The 20,817-nt window shown below is 43.8% G+C and overlaps 1 protein-coding gene and 1 non-coding gene across 4 annotated transcripts in view; one reads left to right on the forward strand and one right to left on the reverse strand.

Moving 5' to 3' along the window:
* RNF123 (ring finger protein 123) overlaps positions 1-20,817 on the forward strand; it is a 127,736-nt gene that overhangs the window by 44,881 nt on the left and 62,038 nt on the right. For all 3 annotated transcript variants that reach the window (XM_070738874.1, XM_070738872.1, XM_070738873.1), the window contains 8 exons: positions 1,819-1,964; positions 2,578-2,661; positions 4,241-4,348; positions 5,260-5,437; positions 8,120-8,194; positions 8,729-8,816; positions 9,894-9,981; positions 10,166-10,250. In XM_070738874.1, coding sequence (XP_070594975.1) covers positions 1,819-1,964; positions 2,578-2,661; positions 4,241-4,348; positions 5,260-5,437; positions 8,120-8,194; positions 8,729-8,816; positions 9,894-9,981; positions 10,166-10,250 — 852 coding nt within the window. The remainder of the gene's footprint in view (positions 1-1,818; positions 1,965-2,577; positions 2,662-4,240; positions 4,349-5,259; positions 5,438-8,119; positions 8,195-8,728; positions 8,817-9,893; positions 9,982-10,165; positions 10,251-20,817) is intronic.
* On the reverse strand, positions 19,879-20,001 carry LOC139163290 (U6atac minor spliceosomal RNA). Its single transcript, XR_011558453.1, has one exon. It is a non-coding gene; the product is annotated as a U6atac minor spliceosomal RNA (small nuclear RNA).

Below are 20,817 nucleotides of genomic sequence, written 5' to 3' on the forward strand. Positions count from 1 at the left end.
CACCCCAACTCCGCTTCCCAGCTGGGAAGCGGAGCCGGCAACAGCGTGGGTGGGCGCGCGGCGCGCGCGAGCTTCAGGACACCCCAACTCCGCTTCCCAGCTGGGAAGCGGAGCCGGCAACAGCGTGGGCGGGCGGGCGGCGCGCGCGAGCTTCGGGACACCCTACCTCCGCTTCCCAGCTGGGAAGCGGAGCCGGCAACAGCGTGGGCAGGCGGGCGGCGCGCGCGAGCTTCGGGACACCCCAACTCCGCTTCCCAACTGGGAAGCGGAGCCGGCAACAGCGTGGGTGGGCGGGCGGCGCGCGCGAGCTTCGGGACACCCCAACTCCGCTTCCCAGCTGGGAAGCGGAGCCGGCAACAGCGTGGGTGGGCGGGCAGCGCGCGCGAGCTTCGGGACACCCCAACTCTGCTTCCCAGCTGGGAAGCAGAGCCGGCAACAGCGTGGGTGGGCGCGCGGCGCGCGCGAGCTTCGGGACACCCCAACTCCGCTTCCCAGCTGGGAAGCGGAGCCGGCAACAGCGTGGGCGGGCGGGCGGCGCGCGCGAGCTTCGGGACACCCTACCTCCGCTTCCCAGCTGGGAAGCGGAGCCGGCAACAGCGTGGGTGGGCGGGCGGGACACCCCAACTCCGCTTCCCAGCTGGGAAGCGGAGCCGGCAACAGCGTGGGTGGGTGCGCGGCGCGCGCGAGCTTCAGGACACCCCAACTCCGCTTCCCAGCTGGGAAGCGGAGCCGGCAACAGCGTGGGCGGGCGGGCGGCGCGCGCGAGCTTCGGGACACCCTACCTCCGCTTCCCAGCTGGGAAGCGGAGCCGGCAACAGCGTGGGCAGGCGGGCGGCGCGCGCGAGCTTCGGGACACCCCAACTCCGCTTCCCAACTGGGAAGCGGAGCCGGCAACAGCGTGGGTGGGCGGGCGGCGCGCGCGAGCTTCGGGACACCCCAACTCCGCTTCCCAGCTGGGAAGCGGAGCCGGCAACAGCGTGGGTGGGCGGGCAGCGCGCGCGAGCTTCGGGACACCCCAACTCTGCTTCCCAGCTGGGAAGCGGAGCCGGCAACAGCGTGGGTGGGCGCGCGGCGCGCGCGAGCTTCGGGACACCCCAACTCCGCTTCCCAGCTGGGAAGCGGAGCCGGCAACAGCGTGGGCGGGCGGGCGGCGCGCGCGAGCTTCGGGACACCCTACCTCCGCTTCCCAGCTGGGAAGCGGAGCCGGCAACAGCGTGGGTGGGCGGGCGGCGCGCGCGAGCTTCGGGACACCCCAACTCCGCTTCCCAGCTGGGAAGCGGAGCCGGCAACAGCGTGGGTGGGCGGGCGGCGCGCGCGAGCTTCGGGACACCCCAACTCCGCTTCCCAGCTGGGAAGCAGAGCTAGGGTGTCCCCAAGCGCGCGCGCACCCCAGGCGCGAGCAACGGGGTGGGCGGGCGAAGGGCGGGCGGCAGTGGAAGTAAAAACACCATCTGCGCACGCGCAGATGGTGTTTTTACTTCCGCACCGCTACTTCGCGAAAAATCGATCATCGCTTGGGGTCCTGGAACGGAACCCTCGCGATGATCGAGGGTTCACTGTAGTAAGAATAGAAAATTAATGAAATTTAATTATTCTAACAAAGCTGAAGAGGAGAAAGAGGCAAGGTTGAAAAGAAAGAGTTAGTAGAGGAGAGTGTGTGGAAGAATGAAAAACAACTGTAGACTTTTTTCTACTTAGATTTAGTTTTAATATAGCATCAATGAAATTCATTTCCATTCAGAAAAGTATTTTCACAATTAACAAATTCTTATGCTTAGCAGGGGCTTGCTTAGCAACTCTTCTTTGTTTTTATGGCAGTTGAAGGCAACCGTGGAAATGAGGGTCTTCTATTGGGGAAACCTACAGAAGAGCCAGATCAACCAATAACCAAGAATTCTCTCCTGGAAATCTTGGACGGAATAGTCATGATGTACAACCTCAGCGTGCATCAGCAGCTTGGTAAGGTGAGCAGGATTCATTTTGGTGGAGTTCCTAATTGTGTCTCACTCTTAGAAATAGGATGAGAATTCACTTAATAAAGAAACGAGGATCCACTTTGAAAGGGTGGGAAGTGCTAGATTTGTAATAGTGGTTCGCCTACTTTTTGCCTCATACTGTACCTTACAGTGACAGATCCATGTTTTTTGATGTCCTTGGTCACCAAGAATCAGTTAAACAATAGGTATCTAATATTTTTCATCTGAGAAGCAGAAACTGCAGAGGATCTTAAACTCCCAAGACTAGAAATAAACCTGGCTGGTAGAAAATGACTTAAAGACAAGTAGAGTTCCAAGTGAGACAGTAGCAGGTAGAGGAAGTCCTATTCTCCAGCATATTGTTTTATTGCTGTTGGCAGCAGCCTGCTATCAAGAGGGTCCTGTCATTGATTTGCAGTTGTGTCCTCAAAATGTTAATTTTGCACTGGTGAGAATTGGTTCTAGGCATTCCGAAATATTGATGCTCCTGCTCTAATTCACATTCAGTATTTTTGTTTTATCTCTGGTAAATATCCCACCTTTTTCTTGAGTACATTAAGAAATCTCTAGTTGGTGTTACTGACATTTAGTTGTATTTCAGATGGTAGGTGTTTCTGATGATGTGAATGAGTATGCTATGGCATTGAAAGATACTGAAGAAAAGATCAGCCGGTGCCCAGAAAGGGTAAGAAACTCTTCTGTGTGCTGCCTTCCCAGTTTGTTCTTTGGGAAATGTTTGTATCATTTACATAGAAACATAGAAGAGAACAATGCTTAAGTAAATTTTCAGTTACTTTAGGTTCCAGAAAGAAATCAGAATTATTTTATGGAACCTTCCTAAAACATGTAGAGACCATAATGCAGTATTTCCACCCAATACAATCACTTCCTTAACAGGAATTGCTTCCCTTCTGTATATCTCCATTTAGAATCATTCAAGTATTGTTCTATGTTTTACGTATCAGGATATAGTAAAAATCATTTTAGCAGTTCTTATAAGTGCTAAAGAAAACCTCAGATGAACAACAACACATGAACATATTACCCCACTTTATCTATTTTACCAAAAGAAAGCCAAAATGCAGAAATCATGTGTGAAAAACGAAATACCCAGGTGCTACTAATCAAGTGCCCTTGATCACTCACCACCATTGTAACTGAGTCCATCCATTTTGCTGTTGGTTCTCTCGACTTCTTTTTCCTTCTACTTTTTCCAGAATTAGAGGCTTCTCCATAGGGTTGAGCCTTTGCCTATTGTGTCCAAAGTATGATAAGTTGAACCTGACTTGAGTGAAATTTCTGGTTTCATTTGCTCAATTATCCATTATATGTTTTCCTGACCATCTATATACAGAAGTACCTCTAGATACGAGTTTAATTCGTTCCAGAAGGGAGCTTGTATGTCGAACAACTCGTATCTGGAACAAATGGCTTTAGACTTTGTTTTTCCCCTCCGAGATAACCAGAAGCAAGGATTCTTGCGCCACCTAGTGGACGCTCGGCTCGTATCCCGAATTTGAGCTCAGGTCTCGAAAATAAATTTCTCTCCCCTCGTGGCTCGCATCTTGGAATGCTCGCATGTGGAGCAGCTCGTATCTAGAGGTATTACTGTATTCTCAGGAGTTTTCTCCAGCACAAAATTTAAAAAACATTATTAATTTCTCCATTTGTTTTGTTCAAAATCCAACTTTCACCTCAATAAAGTGTCACAGGGAGTGCCATCGCCTATACTATTCTGATCTTCGTAGGTGTAGATATGTCATGGCACTTGAACATCTTTTCCAAAGCCACCGTGGCTTCTGTACCAAGTGATAGGCTGCAGTATATTTATTGATTGCTTGTTCCTTTGTTGTTGATGTTTGTCTCAGTCATTCGGATAATTCTTTTTGGAGGGGAGGGGCATTGTGCCACAAATACATCAAAAACCCAGTTTTAAAGACTATCTTATAAGCCGACTTACTCTTGGCATTTGCATCTTATCAGCCTGAGATATGTACCAGATATATACTCAAAGTTATAGGATCTTAGTAAATAAATAAATCCCATATAATTTACTAAGAGCTTTGCATATCTAATTTTTCTAGCTGCCCATCTATTCAAGAAAATGTAGGTGGTGAACAAACAAAAACAAAGACTTTAAAATAAAAACCAACTCAAACCACATTGAGGCCAATAAAAACACTAATGGCCTGCCTTCGGTACCTGGGGAATTATACTGTATGTGTAATCTTGAATACTGGAAAATATTTCTGTTTTCAATTCAGAGAAGAGATATCTGTGAAGAATTATTGAAGAGTCAAAAAGTTTTTTCTGAGAAGCTGAATCACTTGAGCCGCCGACTTGCCTGGATCAATGTTACTATTTATTCAAAGGTGAGAAAGAATGCACTTTAATTTAATTCTAGAATGATGTGATTAAATCTGGCCCAGAAAGTCCAAATCTAGTGTAAAAAAATTAAGTTCTGCTATTGCTTCCTGCATTTACACACTTTATTCCTGCAAAATTATCTATTTATATTATGAAAGAATTATGTACATTAATAATGAACTGTTTTTTCCCATTAAAACCAGAAAGTTTTAATGTAGGATATTCTTGAACTCTTCAGTTATTTTGAAAGTTACAATTACAGTATATCAATCCAAATTTGTATAAATGCCATAAATGTGATTTGTTAGCAAAAATAGTAACAGGCTGCTCAGAGTTTGAAGTTTTCAAATTCAAGCTGGCTAAGGATTCCCCCTTAACAAAGTAATAAAAATGGTGACTTCAACCAACCAGCTGGTAGAGGAGACACTAATCGTTTTGTTTCCCTCTCTCTTTTACTTCATCTCTGTGCTGGCTGTAGAAGTAAAGGCTGTTTTGCTCAGTGACTAGCATGAAAAGTTATTGGGCTGGATTCGAGGGAGTGGGGTGCTTACTCTCTCCACCAGTTGCCTACCTGGCATTCTTGGTCACGTATGACTCCATTAGAGTGATACACATTTAATTTATAAAGAAATTCTAATCTTTTTGTGTGTACATGTGTTTTCGAGTTAGTGTTAATTCCTGGTGACTGCCTGAACTAGTAGTCCCTGTGGTTTTTTGGCAAGGTTTTTTAGAAGTGAGATTTTCCCTTCCGTCTATCCCAAGACTAGGAGAGAATGTGTGGCCCAAGGAGGCAAGAACAGAATTCATGGTCTCCCAATTTCTAGTCTAATGCCAAATTAGTTCTGTTCTAAACTTTTGCATATATATTTTTCCTGCCACCTGAAGTACAAATTAACTCAGAATTCTCCCTTTACAGGAGAAGATGCAAGATATATATTGGTTGTTACGGGTGTGCATTCGTACAATTGAACATGGAGACAGAATTGGCTCCCTCTTTGCATTCATGCCTGAGTTTTACCTGAGTGTAGCAATGAATAGCTACAGCGCTCTCAAGAATTACTTCAGTCCTGTTAACAGCATGGAAGAACTTCCAGGTGAGGATATCTTTAAGCAGGAATGTTTATATTTTCCCTGCAGAATCCAGCATGGGTAAGAAAAACACGGGAGCTCAGAATCTGGCATCTGGCACCAACTTCATTTTGCCAGCAGCTTTTTTCCCTGCTGAAATAGACACACACATGTTAAATGGCCCTTGTGAAAATGGAATGAGGGTCGTCCTGAGAGTCCAAGGGCCTACCTTGTGGTGTTTTGAAGACTCTGATAACCGGGCTCTTTATCCGAGCCTTTGGTGAGGGAGATTGAAACCCCCTGTGCAAAACCCCATCCAGTTTTGCTGTCTCTACAATCTTTATTCCTTGTTTTCTTTCCTTCTTTTTAAATACTTTTAACAATTTATAAACCACTCAGAGGTGCTGGGAGTCAACAGCATATACATTGATATTATTGATATTATTATTATTATTATTATCAATATGCAGGCAGTATGACAGAGGTTTGTATGACAGGGCAATTATATTTTCTCGGCCATCTGAGGTGTCCTATGTTTCATATATAGCGCACAAATTATGGAAGTAATGCCATTCCATAATTCTACGTCTGATAATATTTTCCTTATTTATTTTCCCTTAAATAAGTAAGTAAAAGTTACTTCACGTCGGTTCCTGAGAAGAAGGAAAGGTGATAAAAAATGGGCTAAATACGGTAGATATGGACTTCTTTTCCTCAGAGTTGTTTTTTTGTTTTACCATTATTGAAGTGGAGACTTTTTAAAAAAAATAAAATTGAGGTATTTCCTTTCTAGAACTGTAAAAAGGTTTCTTTTTGTTAACTTTTTACAAATGCCTTCCCTCCTTGATTTTGGATTCTGTCATGTTTTCTGCAGTTACACTTTTTAGGAATTAATATAAAATTTACCTTCCTTCTTATCAAATGCTACACTATATAGAGATATCTCTCACCACAGATGACTTAGATTGGAAATTTTTATGTACTCTGGCCCTTGAGACTAATTAGTGCAAGATAATGACTGGGTAGGAGAGGCTTGCCGACCATGTGCCGAGGTGGCACAGTGGGTAGAGTGCAGTACTGCAGGCCATTAAAGCTGACTGCTAGATCTGCAGGTCAGCAGTTCAAATCTCATCACTGGCTCAAGGTTGACTCAGCCTTCCATTCTTCCGAGGTGGGTAAAATGAGGACCCGGATTGTGGGGGCAATATGTTGGCTCTGTTTAAAAAATGCTATTGCTAACATGTTGTAAGCCACCCTGAGTCTAAAAAGAAGGGCAGCATTAAAAAATCAAATAAATAAATAAATAAATAAATTTGGACAGGTTGTTCTAGATTCTATTTGATATTCCCAGTTTGAATATTTTGTATGTATTCTTCTGCCTTAATGTTCCTCTTTGTATTTCACCCCAATTTTGGGGTAACAAGTGTTGTGGTTAGTTCTGGCCCAGCTCCTGCCCCAAAGAATTTGCAGGTGGATGTAGGGGAGACATTCACATGCTGCAGGCCTGTTTTGCTCCTGATGGAATCTGCCGATGAAGCCTCTTCTGACCAAGGAAGCATGAGTGACAGGGAAGAGGGGAGTTTGGCAGACAGCTCAGGAGGAGATCAATCTTCTATATCATCCTTGGATTCTGAACAAGAATTAATGACACATCCACGTATGCGTAGAGTGATGCATAGGAGACAACAACTGAAGGATTATTACAAGAGAAAATGAGGCCACCTGTGGTTGGGTGGGGCTCCAGTAATTAGGGCTGCTGCTATAAATAGCAGCGTGTGGGTTTGGCCGTTGTGAAAGAGTATCTGATCGCAGTTCTTCAGGAATCGTGTGTTGCTGTTTTCTGGACTTTGTTTGTTGATTTTTCACGCCTTTGAAACCACAGCAGAGCAACGTGTGTGTGTGTGTGTGTCTCAATTCATTGGAAGAAGAAGGGGTGTGAAGTTTCTTCACAGCTGCTAGCTAAGTACTTAATGACTGCTTAAGGGAAATTGTACAAACTACCCGGTTGTTTTGGGACGAGTGCTCTTTGCAATACAAAAAGAGTGCTTAGTTTATTTTGAATTTTGTGATAAAGAACATTGTTTTGAATTTTCAAACGTGTGTGTGTGTGTGTCTGCAATTTGTACCCTTGAATTTTCGGGAGGCTCCTACCAGAGAGCCCAGAACAACAAGTATACCCATTTTCACAATCTAACACTGGGGGTAGCTGATATTAATATGTGAATGTTTGTTATCAAGTAATATTTTAAAATAAGAATATTTGTACTTGCTTGAAGACTCTAATGTTATGGCAACTGGTTCTGCATGGAATTGAAATGTTTAAAAAAATCAACATTAAATAAAATAATCCAGTAATACACGCAAAGCTTTTCATAAAGCGTCCATATACAAGTAAACGGAAGTGTTATTCCTAGAGACAATCTTGTGTATATCCAGGAAAATCCACACTAAATAAAATTAGCTCAGTATAAACATCAGTCATGTATTTGCATGGAAAATTTGCCATGAATGGGGAAAGATGCAGACTTTGTTTTTGTTTTAATCGTGAAAATCTGGATTTCTGGTTTTGCCTCCCAGGAATTCAAAACAAAGACATAAATAAGAAAGCTAACTGTGGACATCTGTTCTATTGCACTGTACTTGTGAAAATGCAGGTGCAGAAATTTTCTATACATTCGCAGTCTTTAGTATTTCGAACTTCTTTTCAGGCTATGAAGATACATTGACACGCCTCGCTGCCATATTAGCCAAGCATTTTGCTGACCCAAGAATTGTAGGCACAGGTAGGCCGCTCTTCTTTTAAGGGGTGTCTTTTCTTGGTTGTAAGACAGGGCGAGTGGGAAGTGGGGAACTAAATCCCAATTGATTAGTAACAGTGGAAGAAATACTTTGGAAGATCAAAAACAAAACTGGGTGGAATTACTTATTTCCCCCCCATCTCTTTTTGATCTCTTTTTGTGATCCTCTCTTTCTGGGTTGGGAGAGATCATTTTTGTCTTATTGAAAACGACACTGAGGGTGATCTGAAGCTCAGTAGGATGTCCATGATGGTCTGTCGAGAATAAAATCAGCAGACTTCATTCAGGGTTATTGAGTGTTCTCTGGTTTCCGGTTGTCATTTGGGGAACAGCAGTCGGGGTATTATTTCATTTATCGAACTTCAGTCTAATGCAGAATGAAATCATTTATATCTTGTGGATTCCTTTGTCTTGGCTTCTTAGCTGCCTTCCATTATTTCAGTAAAAATGCATTCTCGTAACCAGAGTTGCAGTTAGATTTTCTATCTCATTAAAATTCTCTCTTATTTTTATATTCAGACATTAGAGACTCCCTAATGCAAGCATTAGCCAGCTACGTTTGCTATCCCCACTCACTTCGGGCTGTGGAGAGGATTCCAGAAGATCAGTAAGTGCTTGGTTCTTTCTTCCCTGAATAAAAATGTATGTCCTAAAACACGCTGCCTCTTTTCTTCCTTAAGTTAGGCACACGTTTTGTAATTGAATGAATTGGCTGACTGATTTTAATATATATGGGATTTTAGTAGTAATTTTTTTATTAATTAGATTTGTTGTTGTGTTGTTTTTACATCCGGTGAGCCGCCCCGAGTCTTCAGAGAAGGGCAGCATACAAATCTAAATAATAATAATAATAATAATAATAATAATAATAATAATAATAAATATTATTATTATTATTATTATTATTATTATTATTATTATTATTATTATTATTACGTCAGTACAACACAGCAAACGAGATCACTATGCTGGATTTCGTATTTCATCACTAGTCAGGCGCTTCCCAAGCACCTAGGACTGTGTGATGTAGCGGCGAATTATGTTTGCTGATCCCAGTAAAGCGGCCTTTTGCAATTGACAGATGGAGATTTTGTCAATTCCGATGTTTTTCAAATGTCCGCTGAGATCCTTTGGCACTGCGCCCAGCATGCCAAGTACCACTGGGACCACTTTCACGGGCTTATGCCAGAGTCGTTGCAGCTCGATTTTTAGATCTTCGTATTTCACTAGTTTCTCTAGCTGCTTCTCCTCAATTCTGCTGTCTCCTGGGATTGCGATGTCGATGATTCATACTTTCTTTTTCTCTACAATCACAATGTCTGGTGTGTTATGCTTCAGAATTCGGTCAGTCTGAAGTCGGAAGTCCCACAGTAGTTTTGCTTGCTCATTTTCAACCACTTTTTCGGGCTTATGATCCCATCAGTTCTTTGCCACTGGTAAATGGTAGTTCCGGCACAAGTTCCAGTGGAACTTGTATAATAATAATAATAATAATAATAATAATAACAACAACAACAACAACAACAACAACAACAATTATTATTATTATTATTATTCCCTATAGTTCTTGCAAGCATGAAAATGGCTTCTTCTACTTTTTTGCATTGTATTTCTACTTCTTCCCTGCCTTGTATTTCTCCTTCCCCTGTTCAGGAGTTGATTTTTTTTGGTCTTATTTTGGCAGACGAATATCCATGATGAGGAATCTGCTGGCCCCATATGAGCAAAGACCTTGGGCACAGACTAACTGGATTCTTGTACGACTGTGGCGGGTAAGAATATATTCTTTCTTAGTTTCTCAGCTGGTTTAGCAGGGTCAGGTTGCTTTAAACCAGCGGGTGCCCTCTACATGAATTCTCCTGTTACTGTTTGCACACTTAATTTCTGGTGAGAGAGTCTCAGATTTCCTTGTAAAAAGTAATGGAACCAAGCACCCTTTCCCCCCTTTCCCTCTAGGGCTGTGGATTTGGATACAGGTACACGCGGCTTCCTCATTTGCTGAAAACCAAACCAGAAGATGCCAATCTGCCAAGCTTGCAAAGTGAGTTGGGCTGTGCCCAACCCCTTTAAGGAAACAGCCTTTATTACATGTAATTCTGTCATGCACTTAACCAATGGATTGATATTATATACTAGTTCTTTCTTCCTTTATCACGTGTTATTCTAAGATATTCTCCCAGAATTTCCACATTTAGAATTATTTTGCAAAAGTTGTTTTAGAGTTTGAGAAATTGTAGTTACAAGCTGTAGGGGGAGCTTTGGTTTCTCTTGTGTAGCAAACCAAAAACATGCTATAAAGAGCTTCTGCGTCTGTCTAATTTTCTATTTTAATGGTTGCTATTTTAATTTGGAGGAACTGTATTACTCTTTGCTATTTGAATCACACTTATGAGATTAGTTTGATATAGGTTATTACTGCGTTAACAAAGAAATATTTTTTCCAGGTTTTAGATTGGGCTGCTAATCTGGTTGATACTGAGAAGCCAAGGTTTTAGGAACTGGGAATGTTTAGCCTTGTGAAAAGAAATATGGATAATTTGATTCTAGTCTGTAAGACCAAAACCTACTCTTTATGCCTACAACATTCAATCCATGAAATCATGGATTTAACCCATAGTATGGTTATTAAAGCAAACATATTAATAGCAATTTGACAGAGAAATGATAGGCTGTGCTTTGTTAAGTGTGTTAGAACAAGAGAGCTATCTGACCAGAATGTTTTTTTGTTTGGATTTCTACACTGTACAGGGTTATAATATATAATCCTTTTAGGACTTGCAAGGTGATTTGCCATGTAAACATGTCTTTAATATTCAGCCCTTTATGCTCAGTTCAAACAGAAGTTTCAAACTCTGTGAAGCATGCAACCTTTGTTTTTTCCTAAACATTGTGGTGGTGAGGTGCTGCTTCAATGTGGTTGCTCCTTTTCTAGTTGCACCTGGGCTCCAGGCAAAGGTCCACGCTCCAGGCAGGACTTCCCACAGGATATGCTGCTCATCATAGCTTGTGATCCTGGCAGTTGAGTAATAGTCCTCTTGACTGCTTGTAAATTGCTGCCAACGTCACCTCCACTTCCCTGTCTGTATGCCTTTGCTTATCATCTTTCCTGCTACACCCCCCCTCCTTCCTTACTTAGTGTTTGCTTTTCTAAGGTGAGAACCTGGATGGGATGAGGTTGTCTCTAGACAACAGCACCTTCTTGAAAACACCACCTTGGTTGCCTGGGAATAAAGGTGTGCATGAGTGTACAGTATAAACAGTAAGAGGGAAGTGTCCTTGATAAAGTTTCTGCCTGTCTGCAGCTGCTTTTCCAAATGCAGGTAGCAACCCAACTTGACTCCCTCAAACTGCACTGAGAAGGGACTGGCTTAATGGTCTAAGTGGCTGTTTTGAACTCTGAACATAAAAAACACATCTATGCATTTGATAAGAGTATAAAGAGCTACTGAAAAGAGTAATGATGGAGACCTCACCTACAAAAAGATATTGACAAAATTGAACGGGTCCAAAGATGGGCTACAAGAATGGTGGAAGGTCTTAAGCATAAAACGTATCAGGAAAGACTTAATGAACTCAATCTGTATAGTCTGGAGGACATTTAAATATGTTAAAGGGTTAAATAAGGTCCAGGAGGGAAGTATTTTTAATAGGAAAGTGAACACAAGAACAAGGGGACACAATCTGAAGTTAGTTGGGGGAAAGATCAAAAGCAACATGAGAAAATATTATTTTACTGAAAGAGTAGTAGATCCTTGGAACAAACTTCCAGCAGACGTAGTAGATAAATCCACAGTAACTGAATTTAAACATGCCTGGGATAAACATATATCCATCCTAAGATAAAATACAGAAAATAGTATAAGGGCAGACTAGATGGACCATGAGGTCTTTTTCTGCCGTCAGTCTTCTATGTTTCTATGATTTCTGTTCTTTATGTACAGTATCTGAGGCATGATGCTTTTTACAGTCATTCAGAGAAATCATATAAAGCAAGGTTAAAAGTTATTTATCTTGCAGCTCGGGAGGTAATATCCAATTATTCTTTCTTTTAAAAGATCAGCATTTTTTTCATCTGTATACCATAATTTCTTTATTTCTTAGACCTAGAAGTTATTTCCTGCTAATATTCTGACTAAAGGATGGTAAAAGGTTCCTTTAACAAGATCTCTCTTCTCTTCTCTTTGCTTTAGACACGTGGTCAGTTGTAAAAAAAGGTTTAGCCTTTGGAAACTAGAGTAGGAGAGTAAGGCAATATGATTGGATATCCTGAATGATGGCTTTAAAAGTTGTATTAATGGTGATGTGATGACATCATATATGCATCAAGGTAGATGAATATACCTGCTTTTAACTGGAGGGCAGTTTCTGAGTGCACAGCAGGCATATATGGCTGTTGCCTGTGTGCTATCTATCGCACATTCCTCTTATAACCATGCCATTTACTGTCCTTTTCATTTTTATTCTTTCCTGCCCCTTTTTTTTTCTTAAAATGCTCCTCCAGCAAAGACAGAACAGAAAAGATCAGAAGAAATAATTTCTTCCCATCAAATGTCCAATTCTGACTCAGATATTTGTTTAGTGGTCTTTGCTAAGGCTATTGTGGTGCTTCATCCCTGCCGTGAGCTTGTGAACCCTCCTGGGCCATGGTTCATTTTTTTCTCCTTCTCTTGTTGCTGGCAAACTCTTGACAGTTCGGTATTTGTTTCTCTGGGAGGATGCGAAAAATCTAAGGCAGGACATTAGATCCTGGTGCTACTGATACTTCTCTCTGCTATTTTGAGGTGTACAGTATTGAATAATTAATACCAAATTAATTGAAAAGAGATGGCCTAATTTAGCCCCAAAGGGAATGAGCCTTCTCCATCTCCCCAAAGTCTTTCTTATGTGCAAAGAGAAAGAGGATACAGGCAACTGCAGAAGGTCAGATGTTCTCTGGCTCTTACCTTGGTATGGAATGTCTGAATTTGAAAACCTTCAGGTCTTTCTGCCTGGTTGGATTACTCATGTGCTTCTCTCACTTCCTCAAAGCATAATGCTGATCAATATTTTCTTGGATTTTGCAGTCTTTTGATCACAAATTTATTTATCCACGGAGAAAGGAAAAATGAAAAAAAATAGAAGGAATAGAACTAGAAAATGCACAATGAAAGCATTAGCAAAGGGTGACAGTTACAAATAGCTAGGCATATTGGAAGCAACATTTTGAATGGAAAAGTCAAAGAGTCAACCCAAAAGGAATACATCAGGAGGGTCCGCAAAATATTAAAGTCAAAACTGAATGCTGGAAACACAATTAAAGCCATTAATACAGTTAAATAGGTACTTGCTTATAATTACAATTTATACGATTCCATAATGTGACCTTACCACAACGTATAACCCTCTGCGAAGAAGACCTGCAAAAGAAAACTAAAGTTTTAACCAGCTTAATGAACGACCAAGGAGAGCCATGGAAATGGAGAAGGGGGAGAAGTGAAGCCTTTCAACAGAATACGCTCCTACAGATAAGAAATATGGCACATGACTATTACTTAGTTGCCCATTTCCATGCAAGTTTATACTCTGTGTACTTACATTGCCTTGGACGGGAAAAGAACACTCGGACACCAAGCTGGGTAAAATGGGTCACTTTATTAAATATTAACAGAAAGACCTGCAGGGGTCACTAAATGGGGCGGAGTTTCCTGAACACAACATACTTGGGCAACTTAAATGGGCGTTACTCCAAGCCTGGTCAGGGTGAGGCGTGTCCCGCCTACTCCTGACCCGAAAGCCACGCCCAGCATGTGGGAGGGCTCACCTTGCATGACCCGGAACCGGAAATGACGTAGGTGAGCCCCAAGGGCACTCCCTTCGCACCTCTCCGTCCGTGGAGGAAGCGTGAGTTGTGCAATGGGGGTGCCAATCATCTTACAAAAGATGCCCAAAGGAGAACACACAGTTGCTACTGATACCCTTTCCGCCCCGTTTCTGCCATAGAGTGACCAAGAATATAAACATCCAATTGCTGAATCAGAACCTATTTACATACAGATGCACCCCGTAACCACAAATCCTTACCCTCGTCCAGGATGGAGTAGGCGAAAAACAATCTGTAGCAAATGCCCTAAGACTGCAAAAATTCCTACTCGGCCCCAAACCAGGCGACCTATAAAAACATCCTGGATTGAGCGGAGGGTGGGTGGGTGTCCGTTTTGCGGCGAGCTCGTCGGCAAGGGAAGCCAGGGGAGGGCAAGCAAGCCCTGATAAAGGGCACATGCCCCGCCCCTCGGCTTTCCCAGAATGCCCGAGCGGCCGCTGATTGCTCAGGGGCGTTCCCACGCTATCGCGGGGAACGCCCCTTAGCTGATGGGGGAGCCGAGTTGGTTCCCGCCATCGGCAATTTTCGTCCAGGCGATATTTCGCCTGGCCTTTCATTTGCCTTGGACGGGAAAAGAACACTCGGACACCAAGCTGGGTAAAATGGGTCACTTTATTAAATATTAACAGAAAGACCTGCAGGGGTCACTAAATGGGGCGGAGTTTCCTGAACACAACATACTTGGGCAACTTAAATGGGCGTTACTCCAAGCCTGGTCAGGGTGAGGCGTGTCCCGCCTACTCCTGACCCGAAAGCCACGCCCAGCATGTGGGAGGGCTCACCTTGCATGACCCGGAACCGGAAATGACGTAGGTGAGCCCCAAGGGCACTCCCTTCGCACCTCTCCGTCCGTGGAGGAAGCGTGAGTTGTGCAATGGGGGTGCCAATCATCTTACAAAAGATGCCCAAAGGAGAACACACAGTTGCTACTGATACCCTTTCCGCCCCGTTTCTGCCACAGCAGGGGGTCAGATCTCTATCTTGGCCCCCTGCTCCCCCCCTAAGCCTGCCCCAGCTCACGCAGGCACCACTGCAGGTCTGTGTAAAAATTGCCACTCCTGACATCTTCCTAAATTGACCCAGTGAAAGCTAGGGGGGGGGGGGGGTTTAAAAACACATGCCCGTGTGTCAGATCACTTTGCCTCCCCCTGCCATGTTAACCCATAACCTAGTCCCGTCAACAGCTGTTGGTGTGACGGCAACTCCGCGTCCCCTCCCTGTGGGGGTATCAGAACCATACACCAGAACCACACACCACGGCCGTAGGCCCCGTACGACCGGTGGTTCACCATGACATGACATCACTGTGCCAAGTCCTTCACCGACACCAGGTCGTTGCCACCCGTGTGCAAGACCAACAATCTGTTCCATATGCTCTGCAAGCCCCGGGGGACTGCCACGACTTGACGCCACTGGGCCAAGTCCTTCACCACCACCAGGTCGTTGCCACCCGCGTGCAACACCAGCAATCTGTTCCATATGCTCTGCAAGCCCCGGGGGGCTGCCATGACTTGACGCCACTGAGCCAAGTCCTTCGCCACCACCAGGTCGTTGCCACCCGTGTGCAACACCAACAATCTGTTCCATATGCTCTGCCAACCCCGGGGGACTGCCATGACTTGACGCCACTGAGCCAAGTCCATCACCAGGTCGTTGCCACCTGTGTGCAACACCAACAATCTGGGTCCGGCCCATCATTGCTCCCGACTTTTCACAACGGAAGAGACCCGTCTCAAACGAAGACCTCCGAGCTCAAGCCTTTCCGCTGAAGCCCCAGCGACTCAGCAACCTCCACATTCCTGAAGATAATGTTGCAGCTCAATGTTCAGCCACCAAGCCACGCTGTGGCTGCAGTTCACTACTGTGGGCAACAGAAGGGCAGCTCCTTCGCACTTCGCACGTAACCAAGTGGAGCAGGGCCAGGACCTAGAGAAACGATAAGGATACAAAGACAGTGTTAGCCACCCGATCCCAAGAGTGCTTGTACTCAGGTGCTCTGAATCTACTTTATGAAAGCCACTGACTTCCATCTGCCACCGGATTCATTACTTTGCTGAGAACTTGTTGAAACCTGCATTCAGTATTGTTGAGGGAATACCACCCGATATCTTGCCGATCCTCCTGTAATGGCCCCTAACTGTTATTTTAAAAGGCACCCTTCCCTGGCTTCATCGTTTTACTTGCACTGAGTCCGTCATACCTCGGCATCTATCCTTGTTTGATATACCAGGCCAGTGATCAATCCACCATCTGCGTTATTGGTCAGCCACCATGTGTAACCAACGCGGCTGCCGCAGCCGCTATTTAACATCAGTTTGCTGGCCCAGGGAACCTTGCATGATCCACTACTATGAGATCATGACAGCACCTTGCAGACCTACCATGTCCCAAAGGCCATTTTTTTGGCTGTCGTGTGAAACAGCCTCGCCTCGTTGGGTGAGGATCTGGGTCTCATCCAATGCCCGTTGCCCCTGAAACTGGGCAATGTATAGCAGCTTACTAATTTCTCCCCAGTCTGAGTCCTTTCCTTGGACCATCTCTTGGTCATTCCCCCTATCCTGAAATAGTTTGACGCCAAGGTCTTTTGTTAGGAGAGCTAAGCCCACCTGTTGCCCCTACATGATGGCATGTAACCATGTGGTCCAACCTTCATTCCTTTGCTTGAGCGATGGCGCCGTCCTCCAATTCTGGGTACCCTGCGCCCCAGCCTATGCCATGTGGCTGCCAACCGCCTGCCCATGCACACATACTCCCTGTTAACAGACTGGGCCTCCTGTTGCTGGCTCGCTTCACTCCACTGATGGGCCAGCTGTACACCATAGTCGCAGTCCCATGTTCCTGTATTCCTCTCAGGAAATCATAATACTCTTCCTCCAGTATTAAAATGCCAGGGGGATTAGCCAATATGTTCCGTGGCCTTGCTTGCTAACCCAGGGAGTAAAATAATTGCAAGAAATTTATGAAGATAAGCAAAGGCCCATGCCAATGCTTTCTTTACCGTTAGCGCATGGATTAGCTTTACCAACATGACTTAATCAATATAACCATAATATTAATGGTACCATCCTGGCACCACGACTTCAATATTGTTTATGATAATAACATTTTCTGAATTATTCATTAAAAACAATTAATATAATGCTTAATAATTATATTAAGCTTAAAATCAACTCAAACGTGAGTTTGATTCAGATGGCCTCAATGCTTAGCGTTCTTGCAAGCCCCCCATTCCGGTAAGTGACTATACCATTTCTTATGAAAAAACTAAAGGGGGTTGAGATAAGCCGACTAATTTATTTATTTATTTATTCGATTTTTATGCCGCCCTTCTCCTTAGACTCATGGCGGCTTACAACATGTTAGCAATAGCACTTTTAAACAGAGCCAGGCTATTGCCCCCTCAATCCAGTTCCTCATTGTCTTACTCATGAGAGGATTAGCCAGAATTTGGGAGATTTCCAACCTTCAGCATGGTAATGACATGGGGATCTGCAGGCTGTAGTTATGGTATTAATAGTATCTTTCAGTTTTGCTTGTCCAGAAAGAGGGGGGGGGGGGGCTTGCTACCAACTACACCCGTACTGTTGTAGCCTCCAGTACAATAACTTCACATTTGGAAATGTGGCAAAAATTCAGAATATTAATAGCACCATTCGGGGAGACATAATGACTTCCATGCGCAACTGCTCCAGGATCTGGCACATCATGATAATAATAATAATAATAATAATAACAATAATAAATACCCAGGAGCAAGCACATAAGAAAAACCCCCCTGTTACCAAGTACTCCTTTAGTGCAGTACATCACTAGTTAAGTATGGCCATAAAATTAACAAAGATAATTCCTCAGGGCATATTTGACCAGGAGGATTGCCATTAAGCCAACTTGAAAGTGAAGAGGAAAACATACCAAAGTAAACCTCTGGCCTGATAACATGTATATATTCTCAACAAAAGCTTTAATAAACAAATTTTTCTATGTAAGGTGTAGAACATGTTTCACCTGCCATAACAGTTTATATTAACACTGTCACCCTTCTTAAAGTGTGAGAGCCATTATTTATTTATTTATTTTAAATTGAGGGTAAGGGAGTAGCATGAGGCTATGTTTACTTACCGCCCAATAACCTAATTGCTATTTTCAATGTGATAAAGAAACATATGCCAGACCTGTCTGCCAAACAGCTTCTTAGGTCCCCATTCCACAATGCTTCAAAGAAAGGACAAGATATATTTCTACACAGTGCTCTCGGTAGGAGATCCTTACATAGGAAGAAACAAATCCTTTATATTCAGCAGCGCTGTTCCAAATGAAGTGCAGAAATTTATAATGCTTGATAAAAGTGTAATAAAGGTTAACAGCCTTCCAAGTAGCAGAAAACCCTCATCATTTGTTGTAGTGTTTCTTCTAAACCCGCTTATGAGCAGAAGCCAAGGTTTTAACTGCAAAGTTGCTGTCAAAAGCCAGCTAAGTCCCCTGAAGCTATGATGAACAAAAGGGGCCAAGGTCTATAGTAATGCTACAGTCTTTTGATCACTACCAGCCATTCTCACTGACAAAGCAGTCTTTCCATAGATCCAGTTGCTCAAACACCACCTAACCTGGTTTCATGGCTACTATCCCTGCTTGTTATTGTCCCTCTTGTGAGAAAATGCCATAGGAGGGCGCCATTATCCACTGGGTATGAAAGAACTGTTATCAAATGGTAGTGAGACCGGGCTGCTGAAAAGCATTTCAAATATGAAATTTTTAATCCCCATACCATTTCTATGTCCACCACATTATGGTTCAATTATATGTCTCGTTCTAACCAATGCTCATAACCTAGTGGCTTGTTTGGCCTACCCCAATATTTAACTGGCGTACAGGAGCCTTATTTCTCCAAATTTGTGTACGCTAAAAATTGCCTTAAGGGGATGCTCGGATTGCCCTGTGGAATTGGTGGGGCGGGCAGAGGGGGGGGGTTTTTTCCCCCACCACCCCCGCTGTAATATCACAACCCATGTGTTGTGACCCTCAGTAACTCAGTTTAATTTCAAATTAATTCATTTTAAGCTCACTCAATTCAAATATACTAACTTAATAAATTAAACCATTCTTATAATTCATTAAGCACAATCCATTCCCATATACTGACTTAATAACCTAAATCATATTTTTTAAAATCACTTTATGTTCAACCAATTCCCATATAATCGTTTCAATAAATTAGCTCGTTTTAATTCATTCCTCTTATGATCAGTTCATTCCAGTATACTAGCCCAAATTAAATTAGATCATTTTGATTCATTTATTTTAAGTTCAATCAATTCAAGTCTATTGACTTAAATCCATAAAATCATTTTTATAATTCAATTCGAGCTCAATCAATTTTACTATACTGACATAATAAATAAATCATTTTATCAATCAGTTTATGCTAAACCCCTTCAAATATACAGTTTAAATAAATTAAATCAGTTAATTTCTCAATCCACTCAAGTATACTGACTTAAAAAAATTAGATCATTTTGATTCATTCATTTTAAGCTCAATCGATTCAAGTCTACTGACTTAAATCTATTAAATCATTTTAATAATAATTTTATGGCATACTTGTTATGACTGACCATCTAAAATAGCACCAAACAAATGATAGTTTATTCCATACCTCATCAAATAATCTCCCTAATGAAGTAAATAGTCTGAAGACAAATCATGACTTGCCCAGAGTTGCCCCAGTGAGATGGGCAATATATAGAATGTAATGTAATATAAACAAACAAACAAAGAATGTTTATTTTAGATGATTTCTTTGTGTGTGTGTGTGTGTGTGAAGTAATGCCATGAAGTAAGTGGTAGAGCCTTAACCCTACGCGTGTTGCAAAGACCACAAGGGCCTCTTCCATCCTTATCCAGGGGAGTGCTAATCTCTCCTTTCATACAACATCACGGCCATTACCAGTTTGCTGAACCGGAATGAATGGAAGCAACCCACCACTTTTGCAGATCGGTGTCTAATTGAGATGCCTCAAGTGAAGGGGGGAGGGAAGGGCGCCGGCATGTTGAAGTCAGGCCTTGCCCCGCCCCCCCCCCCCTACAAAAGCAAAGCTCGGCGCAACCTGCCATGCTGGGAACGGTGTGCGTGCAAGCCACGTGGCACACACCCCGGCGCCACCCTGTGTGCGGCCCGCCCGAGACCCCTGCACTCGCAACACAAACCACGTGGGGGAAGGTGCTGTTGCCGCTCCCTCCCCAGCACTCGCCCTGGTGAAAGCTCTGTGACCATCGCCAACAGGGCCGTCCGAACCACGATCCCAGCAGGCAAGCAGGCGAAGCCTCCGCGCGCCCCGCCGCCACCCACACAAGGTGGGGGGGGCGGAGCCACCGGCCCCGTAAGCCATCCGACCACCTTTCCCCTTTCCCCAAGCAAAGTAAACCTGAGCTGCCCCTGGCGATCCTTAGCGATCCCAGGGGTTCCGAAAAGGCATCGTCCTCAGCTTCTTCCTAGCGGGAGAAAAGGCTTGCTGGTCCGTTTTGCGGCGAGCTCGTCGGCAAGGGAAGCCAGGGGAGGGCAAGCAAGCCCTGATAAAGGGCACATGCCCCGCCCCTCGGCTTTCCCAGAATGCCCGAGCGGCCGCTGATTGCTCAGGGGCGTTCCCACGCTATCGCGGGGAACGCCCCTTAGCTGATGGGGGAGCCGAGTTGGTTCCCGCCATCGGCAATTTTCGTCCAGGCGATATTTCGCCTGGCCTTTCATTTGTCC

This window comes from Erythrolamprus reginae, chromosome 2 (genome assembly GCF_031021105.1).
Source record: "Erythrolamprus reginae isolate rEryReg1 chromosome 2, rEryReg1.hap1, whole genome shotgun sequence".
NCBI lineage: Eukaryota > Metazoa > Chordata > Lepidosauria > Squamata > Dipsadidae > Erythrolamprus > Erythrolamprus reginae.